Consider the following 12,323-nt stretch of genomic DNA (forward strand, 5'->3'; position numbering starts at 1 on the left):
TCTGGGTTCATCCTGACGTCACCACTTACGGTGTGACCTTGGGCAAGTAAATTGCCTTCTCCATACATCAATTTCCTCATCATTAAAACAGAGTAATAAAAATTCCTCTGTCACAGGTTACTGAGATGCAGTTAGTATCAGTCAAGTGCAAGTACACAGTAGGATTTCGATATGTGTGGCATGACATCCTTCCAGGAGGGGGTCAGGGCTGGCTTCATGGACAAGGCAGGATCAGAATAGTGTGTAAATAATTATTTCGCAATAGCCGTTTGGGCCACCTGCCACTCCCAGCCCAGCCTAGCAGGGAGAAAAAGGAACAGCTTGTCACAGGAGGATTTGGCAGGCATGGAGGCTGTCGGTCCAGGCAGCTGTCAGCAGGGGTGATCCTGACTGCTGGTCAACCCTGGAACTCGGGTGGGCTGCTTCTCCGGCCTTGGCAGGACTGATCGACCCAGGCCTGGAGCCCTGGGCTTCCGCGGTTGAAGCTCACGTCTTGTTCACTGGCGAGGCCCGAGGCAAGGGACGAGTGAGGGCCAGGCCGTACGTAGCACCATCATAGCATCCATCACTGGCCCCTCGGGCTGCACACGGTCTTGAGACCCATCTGGCTATAGCCTTTGCTGCACAGATACACTCCGGGCCTCCCGACAGCTCCTGGTGAGGGCTGCTTGAGCAGAAGTGGGTCTTGATTTCTTCCAAACATGCTCCTGGGAAAGGCCTGGCCGTCGGTGACTGGCCCAATGGGAACACAGGTCCCAGAATCCTGGATTTCAAAGCTACAAATGGCTGCTCAGGCACGTTGATAGGCGAGGGCCTAGAGAGGCTGGGTTAGCAGCTACAGGTGACCAGCAAGAGCCCGGGGGAATAGAACCCTGGGCTCTGGCTACTGCCCCAGACCCTTTCTCTCTCCTTCCTGTGTCCCCTTAACTTCCGAGCAGCCTGTTCCTGAGAGGGTCCTCCCACCTCTGCTTCAGCCAAGACAAAATATCAGAGTAACACTTCTTTGTTTATTAAAAACACAAGTTCGCAGGTAAATAAGAGTCTTAAAAAAATACATTAAAATAAATAACAGAATCCTCCACGTTCTTAGAGGAAATAAGTTATATACAGACAGATGAAGCCGAGCAGGCCGTTCTCACCAGGAGCATCCTGGGGACATGGGGGTGGAAGGACTCTGGGGAGGGAGAACTGGAGGGGATGGGCGGGGCCTGCCTAGGACACCAGCCCCGTCCAGCCTCCAGCGCTGGCTTCCGTCTGAGGGTCCACCACTGCTCGCCGATCTCAGTTTGTAGCCAATAGACAGGAAACCTCTCAGGACGTGGTCTCTGGGTTAGCACGCTCCTCATGTAGTTCCTTCTAGCGGGGCGGTGGGGCTGGGACTAGTGGGGGGAGGCCGCCCTGCAGCCTGGGGGCTGAAGGCTTTCCTGGGTAGGGTGAGGACATGAGCTGACTTGGGAGAAGCTCCTTCACCCGTGCAAGGAGGCCAGAGCTCGTGCCGCCTCAGCAGGTTGTGTCTCTGGCCCTGGGCTGCTCCTCTCCTTGAAGCCCCACACAGGCTCCTTCCCAGCGTTCCTTGGCAATCTGGCAATCAGTGCTATGTTTTCCTTCGCCTGGGGTACATGGGCCTCGGCTCCCTCTCTGCCTCCTGGTGTTGTCTGGCAAAGCGGATCTTGGTGGCAGAAATTTCCCTGGAATCGAGAAGGGTCCATTTAGCATCTTGGGAGGTATGGGCTGCCCAAGTGTTCCCTAGGACAGGCAGCAGCGACAGGACCTGACCCCCTTAATCATAGCTGCCCTGGGGTCGGGGGCAGCCATAGCTCATCCTGAAAACAAAATCTGCACATCAGGGACAGGCCAGGTACTAGAATCTCCTCTGCCCATGGGGACTTTGATGAAGCTGATGTTCAATGTCAAAGGCTGCCCAAATGACCGGAGGGCCAAGAACAGCGTACCTCCTCTGACTTGCCTTCCCGCCTCCATATCCGCGTTCCTGCCGTTCCTTCTAGGCTCTTTACCTCCCCTCACCCAAATTCCACGGACTAAAATTCCCATTCTTCAAGGTCCCGCTCAAAGTGGTTCAACCCAGACAAATATGGGTCTTAGCTGCCCTTTGAACTGGGATGAGCCCCTCGCAGGGGCTCCAGCATCATCTAAAGGGTCTTGTCCTGACTCCAAGGGTTCTAGCCTGGAGCTGGGAGTCTGCCTGCAGTTCCCAGCTATGGGAACTGAAGCAAGCATGGCAACCTCCCCGAGTCCCTTTCTTAGCCTATAAAATAAACCCTTTCTTAGCCTATAAAATAAACCCAGTCCCTTTCTTAGCCTATAAAATAAACTCACACCTGGCTGTGTGAGGATGAGAATGGGAGGCCAGAGGCCGTGCGCGCTTGCGAAGTCTGATTCTTGATTCTGCTCGTCCTTGGACAGTTCCCTATGCTGGATCTTCCCTTTCCCTTCCCCATCCCATGCTGTCTTCTAGGTTTCAGCCTCCCCACAAAGATGGGAGCCCCCAGGGGGCCACGCTGGGCCCCAGTGCTGGCTAGCTCCGAGGAGCCTCAAGGACAGAGGTCTGAATGGTTAACATCTCCAGAGGTCGCACTGGGTGCCTTCCACCTACGTCAATGGATCCGCCCTCACAACGACCCCTACAGATGGCTTGCCCTGATGTACCAGGCTCAGAAGCACAGAGAAGTGAAGCAATAAGCCCAAGGTCACAAAGGCTTGTTTGTGGCACAGCAGGTGTTCAAATAGGCCAGTCCTGGCTCAGAACTGTCCCCTCAGCCCCTCGGCTGCACGGCCAGATGTGGGGGCTCTACTCTCAAGTCAATGTGGTGAGACAGGCCTTTGTGCACACATCCCATGGGCCAGGCCTCGCGTTGAGCCCTGCCGGGGCTGCCAGGAAGGGGATCCGGTTTGGGACAGGGAGGAGGGGACAGGCTAGATCACCGAGCATTCTGGACCCATCGCATAGGAGATACTCATACCTGAATGAATATCTGACTCCTTCTTTCCACCATCACAGTCCCTCCGCCCCCCCTAAGAAAGTCAACCTCCAGGCCTAGTGGGGACAGAGAGCACAGCAGCTAAGACCCCTGGCTCTGGAGCCGGCCAGCTGCCTGTCATGGACTGCTGGGATGTTGGGCAAGTGGCTTCACTTCTCTGAGCCTCAGTTCCCTTGGTGCCCAGTAAGGACCCAGTCCCACCTTCTTGGAGAACGAAGGTAACGTGCAAGGCATACAGGAGGTGCTCTGCCCGTGCAGGCACCCCTTACCTCAGCTGCTGGAGGAGCTCTCCTGCGGACGTCCATCTCTGGCCGGCCTGGAACACGTTGGCAGGAGACCTGCTGCCTGGGACTACCACAGCTTCGGCCCTGAATGAACAGCATTAGGACCCAAGTGAGGGGCTGTCCAGGGCCCTGAGAACACCTGGCTGTGGGCCCAGTGCCACCCCACTCTCACCCCAAACAGATCCGTTTCCACCCCTGTGCACCTGGCATCCTTCCTTTCCCAGGCGGCGTGGGGGCTGAGGAAAACTGAGCTGCCGGGAATGTGTTCTTAGCCTCAGAAAGAGGCAGCTGGGGGCCCGGCCTTCCCAGAATCCAGCCACCTGCAGCTGAGCACAGTTCTTTGCGAGGGGAAACTGAGGCAGGGGTGGGGCCACAGCCTGAGTCTCAGAGGAGGAGTTTCTCATAAATCATCATAGGAAGGGCAGGTTTGGGACTGGGAAGCCAGTCTCTGCTTTCCCCAAATCCTCCAGGTGCACAAGCAAAGGAACACAGTCTCCCACTCCTTTTACACGTGGGAAAACTGAAGCCCAGAGAGTTAAGAGACTTGGCAGAGCGCCCCACCCACCGCCCTCCAACCCCCAGCAACTCTGTGACAACCCTAGAGTAGTGCCACGGTCTCCCAAGTCTAGTTGCTACTTCTCCACCAAGAAAGCTCCAGAGCGCTCCACGCTGCAGCTCAGAAGTCAAAGCTCAGCGCCCCTGGGCAGACAGACGGAGGCTGCAGTCCCCACTCTCCTTTGACAGGACAAGTCCTATCCCCTCTGTGCCCGAGCAGCTTCTGTTGTCCCTTGGGGAGTGTCCCTTCTGCCCAGGAGTGAGGGTGGGGTGCTCTCAGAAGCCCCCAGTGCTGGACAGTGGGAGGGACTTGGGGTGACTGGCTCTCCACAGAAAGGGGGGCAGCTTAGGGGCTCCCAGGACTCTGCTCCCCCACCAGTAGCCACTCTGCTTCTCTGCCAGTCTTCCAGATGCCCTGTTCCCCCGGCCCCTGCAGGTGGGGTGCCAGCTTACCAGGGCCTTCGATGGCAGAAGGTGGCACAGGCGGGGTCCCCGCCGCTGGAGCACTCACAGCGCTTCGGCAGGGAGCGGCGCCGGCGTCTTGGCGGGTTTCCCAGGCCGTAAGGAGCTGTCTGTCTGTGGGCAGGCAGCCAGCAAGGTAGTGGTGTAGGGTGGAGAGAGCAGAGGGGAGGGGGAGAGAGGGAGAGGATTAGATAAACTCCGACCACTGGCAAGCAGAGAGTGTCCGCAGCACACACAGGGACGGCCACCCATGCCCCTGGGGTGGAAGTAAAAACGCTCCCAGCCCCTGACCTCAAGAAGGCCCAGTGCAGGCCCCTCCCTGGCTGCCAGGTGGTGGGGGAAGAGGTCCTTCTCCCTTTCTGGGCCTCTGCGTGCTCCCACACCCCCAGCCCCACTCAGTAAGCCTCCCAGCATGGAGAGGAGGTGCCAGAACAGTGCTCCCTCCCTAAGTCGGGAAGTGGGGAGTCCTCCCAGCCCCTCCCAGACAGGAACTTGAGCTGATGGAGAGGGCCAGGCTGGTCCCCGTGGAGGAGGGGAGGAAATGCCATCTCACAGAAGTAAACATACAGGCTCTCAGCTAAGCTGCCCTCACCTGGTCATCCCTTGCCCGGAGGGCGATAAACGTGGCTTACTTAGAGCGCGCTGACTTAGAAACAGTGTGTGCAAGCGCTTGTGTGTGTGCATGTGTGTGTGTGTGTGTGTGTGTGTGTGTGAGAGAGAGAGAGAGAGAGAGAGAGAGATCAGGTGGGATTGATTTCAGATTCAAAGTCTGGCCAAGGCAGGCTGTGGGCAGGGCAGGGGCCCTGTGGCCGGTTGGACCAGCACCTTCGGGTGCCAGAGCTAATTTTAGACAATGTGGTTGAAGTTGTAATGACTCCCAGGTAGACCCAGCACGCAGGGACTGGCAGTGTTCCCGCCCTGAGCGAGTGTTTGGATGCGGATTATCTCCACACGCTTACGTGCAGAGCTTCTCTTGCCTTTTGCAATTTGGGGAAGGAAAAAAAAAAAAAAACACAAACACCCAGAGAAACTTCAGCTCGAAGTATGCAGTGGCCCGGAGGCTGTGCGGGTGCAGACAGAGCAGACAGCCCTGGGCTCCCACCCCAGCGCTGCCAGGTGACACAGCCCAGGCTTCTCGTCTTGTCACTGCAGACGGCAGCAGCGCCCGCGTCGTGGGGAGGACGAGGGGTTCGCGGGCTGATAACAGACGAGCTGTGCTTGGCACAGAGCCTGGCACCGTCAAGGCATGGGTGCTGTCATTCAGCGTCTTATTCTTGGAAGATCATGCCGAGGCCGCATGGCAGAGTGGGCGTGAGCTTCGGCAGCTGCGGCCTAGGAGGGAGCCTCCACTTATGGCTTACTCCTTCCTGTGCAATCTTGGGGCAGGCACCCGACCTCTCTGAGCCTCAGTGCCCTGATCTGGAAAACGGGGCCAATACCAGCCTGTTGCAAGAACTCTCCCAAGGTAGCCCTGTGTGACGGGGCAGCCCCCACGTGGAAGTTGGAAAAATAACCAGTCATTCTCCCTAGTAGCGCAGTGACCCTGTCTGGAGGCCCAGGGAGAGCTGGACTCTGCGAGACATTCCCCATCCCCTGCCCTGCTACCGGCCGCCCCACCTGGATCCCCGCGCTCACCCGGGGGTGTTCACCCAGATGATGTCCAGGTGGCAGAAGTAGACGCATTCCTTGTCCAGCCAGGAGCTGCAGGAGCAACGTCGAGGCCGCAGGTGGGATCCTCGGGCCCGGGGCGAGGGCGCGGGGTGATCCGGAGCAGCGGCCACCTGGCCCTTGCCTGGGTGTCCAAGGAGAGAGAGAGAGAGGCAGAGAGGTGGGTCAGGGCGCCTGGCACTGCTGGGATAGGGGACCTGCCGGGCTCCACCTCTTGCATAATCGAGGAAGTTGGCTTTCTTATTGCTCAGGAGCTCCAGGCCAGCCTGGGGGAAGCCCCAGCAAAGCCAGGTGAGAAGGGCCAGTGCTGTCTGTGCCTTGCAGCAGCTCTGTCCTTGCCAAGCTCCCCAGAGCTGCCGCGGCTGCAGGACTCCCACCCCTGAGGGCCCCCAGCTGACTGGTGACTACTGGGAACTGGGGAGGGAGACACCTGCAAGCAGCCCCGGAGGGGGTGGGGCGGCTGCTGTAGCAGGTGAGGCTGGGGAGGCTCACCTTCCTGCAGAGCCAGGAGCAGGGCCAGAGCGACAGAGCACCAGGCAGTGGGCACGGCGACCATAGCAGCGGTGGAGCGCACGGGCTGGACGAGAGGAAGGAGTGTGCCTGTCGCCAGCGTCCTGCTGCCAAGCCGAGCTGATAGCTCATTGCCTCAGTGCCCTGGCGGCTTCTTATAACACCAAGCGCAGCCCCGCCCCTGCCCATCCAGCCCTGCCCCGTACAGGAGAGCGATGACACCGCCTCCACCCCAGGGTGCACGCCTTGGCTGGCCTCCCTGGTGTGGGGTGGGGGAGGAGGGCAGGGGAGGGTGGAGGCGGGAGGGAAGGCCCCCGCTCTCCTCCTTCTGTGCCTGGAGCACCTCCTGGAGTACGGCAGCTCTCCTGCAGTCCCTAGGGACCCCTCCCGGTTCTGCTGGGCTGCCTCAAGTCACCCCCAATGTGCCTGACCCCCTTCCTCGCTCTCTGTTTTGCTGCTCCAGGGCTCTCGCTGAGTCAGGAGTGGGAAGGGGGAGATCCATGAGCACAGCCCTGCTTCTCCTTGGGGGAGACCCTGCCATCCTGCCTGCCCACTGCCACCCAGGCTGAGGACGCCCTTTCCGTTGTGTGGGAGGGGAAAGGGGGTGTTCAAGGCTGTGTGGCCTTGGGCAAATCAGAGCCCTCTCTGGGCTGGCTTCCCTCGGTGAAGGACGCAGCTCACCCCTGACCTCTGCCCCGCTGGGAGCTGCCTCATGCCTACCTCACCCAGGAAGTGCCCCCTCCCTTCCTTCCCCTTCCCTCCTCCCAGGGCCTGGGGACAAGCGCTCTGGTCCCTTCAAACCCTCTTGCCCCTATGGGCATACACACAAAGCACCCATTGAAAGACCTCCGGCCTTGGACACGACAGGGCAGCTGGCTCACCTCCGTGGCTACTCTCTTCCAAAATGGCAAGGCAGGGGTGGGGGGGGGCGCACCCCGGGGGCTAGCATTCGGCTCCTGCCTCTCCGCTAGCCTAGAACCTGGGTCTGGCTGGCGACAGAGTGTGGATGGTGCTGAGCTAAGCAGCTTGCGGGACCAACACTCGCCCTCTGTTCCTGCCCAGGCCTGGCTCAGAGTCCAGGTGCTGCGACGTCTTTCAGGGACCCTGTCTCCAAGTGTAACAGGAAAAGCCCTCTCATTTCTCGGAACTCCCAGAGCCTTGCTCTCCTGCCTGCCTGACTCATGACTCCAGGCTTATCTCCCCAGCAATCTCCAGGTCCAGAGCTCTGGAGAAGGCAAGGCCTGGAGCTGGCCGTGCACACAGTAGGAGCCTTGAGAGAGTGCTGTCTGAGGGAGGAGGGAAGGCAGAAAAACACGCCTGGCTTTGAACTGTGGAAACCAGGTCCCTGGGAACCAGGCTGCTCAATCCGCAGTTCCCGTGTTTAGCAGCAATTCTGCCATCAGACGCTTAGGAAGGGGACCACGGATGACCACAGAGAAACTGGCGTGCTTGCTTCTTCCTAGGGCATGACTAGAAAGTACCTTGTGTGAGCCACAGAGGGGTACGGAGAGAGAGAATCGCCAGCGCGATCTTCCTTCCCCCAGTCTCGGTCAGGCTGCAGGGGAAGCAGGAACCAACCTTTCTGAGTACCTACTGGGCGCTCGGAGCATTTTTCAGTTCCTCTCCATCCTGGCCCTGGGAGGCAGCTGTTAGGATCTGGGGATCAGCTCCCCTAGGGCCCAGGAGACCCAAAGAGGGGCCTGGCTTGGCCAAGGTCACGCAGCTGGTGGATCTGCAGAACCGGCACCGGGACAGGGATCTCAGTCCCTTCTGCAAAAACCAGAGACTCCCCATGCAGTACTTGCTGCCCTCCCCCGCCAAGGTGTCTCTCTAAGAATTTAGAAAAGTTATTTCTGGAATGAGGTGAGCAATACTCCTAGTCATTTCTATTAGTCTCCTGGAGAATATAAATACGGAATTAAGCAGGGTCAGGGTGGGGGAGGGGGCAGATCGAGAATTCAAACCACTGAACCATGAAGAGAAGAAAAGAAGGAGCAGGTCAGCAGGGAGCAGGAGGGGGTCCGGGTGGGGAGGAAAACAAACAGGGAGGCAGATAAAGACAGGCAGGGAGAGAGGGTGGACAAGGAAGCAGAGCCGAGGGTGAGAGAAAGAACTCGGATTTGAGCAAGTAAAAGAGAAAGACCATTTGGAAGGAGAGCGAGGGTTCTACCGCGTCTAATCTTTACACAAATGCACAACGCTGCTCAGGACAATAGGGAAGCAGAGGCTCCGAGTCTGGGAAACATAATAGGAGACTTAAACAGACCAGGAGACAGGATCCCTCTGTGGTGTGAAAAGAGGATGACGACAGGGCAGGGGCCACTGCCCGGGCCTGGCAGGGTCGGTGAGGGGAGCTGCACCCGCCTCCAGTTCCCCTCCTTCCCCGAGCCCAGCAAAGAGGGCTCCCATGAAATGGAGAGGCCCGGCCCCCGGAACCTGAGCGAGCCCAGGTCCGAGGGGGTGAATGCCTTCCCGGAACAGGGCCACCCCACTGGCAAGAGCTGGTTTCCAGGTAGGGAAAATTAAACCGAGTTAAAAATAGTCAGCCCCAGCCCCATAGCTCTCCAGCCTGGCCCCGACGGTCACCCCGTGCCCCTCCTGGTTGGCCTGGCTGCATGGCATCCCAGCCCCATAGCTCGGGCTCCCATCGACGGCCCCGGCCGTCTGCCCGCTGCTCTGCCTCATCCCCGTTTCCTGCCTGGGCTGCTAAAGGATGGGGATTCAGCCAAGGGTCCCCTGGCCAGATCTGGAAGGCATCATTCTGCACACAAAATAATTTGCCCCGCTTAGGCCTGGCCCCGGCCCAATCCAAGGAGAGATTTGTGAGAAGGGCAGGTAGGCAGAAGAGAGAAGTCGAGGCATATTTCTGGGTGACACACGGTGCCCGAAACTGCACTCTAGAAATTCTCTCCAGTCTCCACTCCCACTTGCTGGATGGGATAACGGAGGCCCAAGAGGAGAGGCAACTTGCTCAAGACAGTGATGGGGCCCACGCATGTTTTCTTGGCTACTGATCCAACCCCACTCTTTCCAGTACACCCGCGAAGCTGTCAGGGGTCCAAGGACAGCCCCAGGGTCTGTTTGGGAAGGGCTGCCAGGAAGGACCCACTGGCAGGAAGGCCAGGGCGGAACAAGGAGAGGGGACAAGGGAGAACAAGCCCTGGAGGAAACAGGGCTAGGTCATCTGGGGCTAGGGACACCTGGGACATCTGGGGTTAGGGACATCTGGGACCCCTGGGACATCTGGGACCCCTGGGACAGGGCTAGGTCATCTTCCCTTGACCCCCAAAGCTCTCTCCCTCCCCTATGCACTGACAGTAAGTCTCTTGGGCTGTCCAGCAGCTGAAACCACTTGATAGGACTGAGGACACCCAGGAAAGAGGATGAAATGTCTGGTGATGAGGACTAGAGCAGGTGCCTGGTTCGGTTGTAGAAACAGCAAACATTGTCCCAGCTCTGCGATTCATTCTGTGTGGCCTTGGACAAGTCCTGCCCCTTCCCTGGCTTCCCTGAAGTGTTTCTTTTTTCCCATTGACCGAGAGGGGTGCTCTCAGCTCTGAAAGCCTATGACCCTCAGAACTAAACTGACCTGAGTTCAGAGCTCGCCAGACAGCCCCGCAAGCTCTTGCTTGCCGCTTGGGACCCTCTGCTGTCTCCCTTCTGGAAAACCAGTGGCTTCCCTGTTGCCACCACCCTGGTCCCACTAGGTTTCAGGAAGTTCTGTTTGCAGCCCCAGAGGAAGGGACACAGCGTCTCGTTTGTAAGCACATACCGTGTAGGCGGCTTAGCAGAGCGAGTAGCTGGGAAGATGGGGCTGGCCGGGGGGTGATGTCTGGAGTCGGCAGGGGATGAGGGCTTGTGGAGGGTTTGGCCCTGGAGCCCGCCTGGCTTGGGTATTTAGGGACTGAGGAGGTTCAGACATTCCCATCATCATTTGTCCCCAAGGCTGCAGGTCAGGGCTGCCCCCATTCAGGCCTGGGGCCACTCAGCCTCAGGGCCTCTTTCTGGTGGGTGGTCTGGGCCTCCTGCCATCAGCCAGAGCTCACCCTGAGCCACTAGGGCCTGCCACCACCCACACCACTGTCCCCACACCGGGTCTCCACAAAGGCCGTCTCGGCCTTGTGAGACCAGCTCCCCTGGTGTCCATGGCTTCCCTGGAGGACAACCCTTGCCAGTTCTCCCCCTCCCTCTGCCTCCGCCCATTTGGAGAGATTTATATCTCCCATATAAACTGTACTTGTAAAGGAATAATTCATGGGCCCTGTTTGTTATTAATCTAGGGGTGATCAGGTCAGGGTCAGCGAGGCCCACGGAACTGCTGGCATTTCAGCTGAAAGTAGATATTGTTCAGTCAACGCACCCTCATCAAGAGGCCATGTGGCTCCTGCTGGACTTTCCAAAATAAGGAGACCAGCTCAGGGACTCATCATCCAGGATGAAAATCTCTGCGTTCTGAATTTTCGAGTTCCCTCCGAAGTGCTAAGGGCCCAATTCCCCATACAGCCTTTCAGGGCTGTGGGGTAAACACACACCTATGGAGTGTTTACCATATTCCAAGCATTCTGCTACCTAATTCACACACCTTATCTCCATTGGTGGACATCATACACCTGAGAGGTAGGTACTGTCATTAGACCCTATTTTATAAATGAGGAAACAGAGGCTCACGACTTGCCCAATGTCAGACAGCTAGCAGGTGGCGGAGCCAAGGTTAGGAAGTGGATCAGCTTAAGGTCAAAGCTCTAACCCTGAACTCAGTGCGCCCTCAATGTGCTTTCCTGGCTCTGCAGCCCACGGGGGCCTCGCCTGCAGCAACGTTCCTCCAGAGCTAGTTCTCCCTTGTAAGGCAGAGAACCCTAGGCTGACTGGGAGAGTGGGGACCCCCAAAGCGGAAGCAGCCTCCCACCCGTGTCCATGGAGGCTCTCACCCCGTAGTAAAAACACGCCACAGAGCCCATGCCTACAAGGTCATTCTCTGAGGCCTCGTCACAGCTGTTAGGTAGATACGGACAGTCCATTCTTATCGCACAGGATACCCACAATAGACCTGGAAGGCAGGCTCGGCTCATAATTCACACTTTGCAGATGAGGTCTTTCCAGATAAGATTCTCATTTTACAGATAAGAAATGACTTATTTAGGGTCACACAATGATTAAGAAGCAAGGTTGGAACTTTCCCTCAATGACCCTGTATCATGTGTATCCAATGTTCTTTCCATCTATCCGTCCATCCATCCATCCACCCAACCATCCATGCCCTCATCCACCCATCCATCCTTCCATCCGCTAACCTTTCATTTATCCTTCTAGCCATACATCTACACAACATTCATCCACCTCTTTTGTAACAGATGTGGTTAGAGAAATTAGAAAGGTCAAACTTCAAAAGCTTTGAATAGCACATTACACTTGTCCTGGAAATATCTGGTTATTTCCTGGGGAGTGGTGTGTCTCCTCACTGAGCCAATGAGCTCACTGAGGCACAGTCTGCTCTGAAATCCCTACCTGGGGCTTACCACAGGCCTGGGCACTGCTGCTGTATGCCTAGCACTGCAGCGAGATGGAACAGATAGCTTCGTCCTACCAGACAAAGCCTGTTTTTGCATAAACATTTTTCTGATGAGAGAGATCTAGACCCTTTTCCTGCCCGGTACCATCTTTAAAATGTTCTAATGATGAAGACTTGAGATAATATTTAAGAAAAAAAAAATCAGACAAAGTATCCCAAGATGGAAGGGTCCTTGGACTATAACTAGATGAAGTCGAGGTCCAGGGAAAGGAACAACCTGCCAGAGGTCATCCTGCCAGGCCTGGATCTGGAAACCCAAAATGCCTGGACTCTTTT

General features: G+C 57.4%; 1 protein-coding gene across 1 annotated transcript; it reads right to left on the bottom strand.

Annotated features, from left to right (window-relative positions):
* Positions 1-987: 987 nt before the first annotated feature.
* EDN2 (endothelin 2) lies at positions 988-6,612 on the bottom strand. The gene is made up of 5 exons (XM_082688005.1): positions 6,461-6,612; positions 5,936-6,092; positions 4,292-4,414; positions 3,269-3,367; positions 988-1,688 (listed from the first exon to the last, which is right to left on the bottom strand). Exons 1-5 carry the CDS (start codon positions 6,522-6,524, stop codon positions 1,595-1,597), a joined length of 537 nt encoding a protein of 178 aa, XP_082544131.1. The 5' UTR covers positions 6,525-6,612; the 3' UTR covers positions 988-1,594.
* Positions 6,613-12,323: the final 5,711 nt, after the last annotated feature.

The sequence above is a fragment of the Mustela nivalis genome, assembly GCF_964662115.1.
Source record: "Mustela nivalis genome assembly, chromosome: 10".
NCBI lineage: Eukaryota > Metazoa > Chordata > Mammalia > Carnivora > Mustelidae > Mustela > Mustela nivalis.

Bases quoted from the DNA above. Each gene is read 5' to 3' on its own strand.
- EDN2 (XM_082688005.1), bottom strand. From the start codon at position 6,524: ATGGTCGCCGTGCCCACTGCCTGGTGCTCTGTCGCTCTGGCCCTGCTC. The intron at 6,093-6,460 runs GTGAGCCTCCCC...TTGGACACCCAG, and splicing joins GCTCCTGGCTCTGCAGGAAG to GCAAGGGCCAGGTGGCCGCT. The intron at 4,415-5,935 runs GTGAGCGCGGGG...GCCTGCCCACAG, and splicing joins ATCTGGGTGAACACCCCCGG to ACAGACAGCTCCTTACGGCC.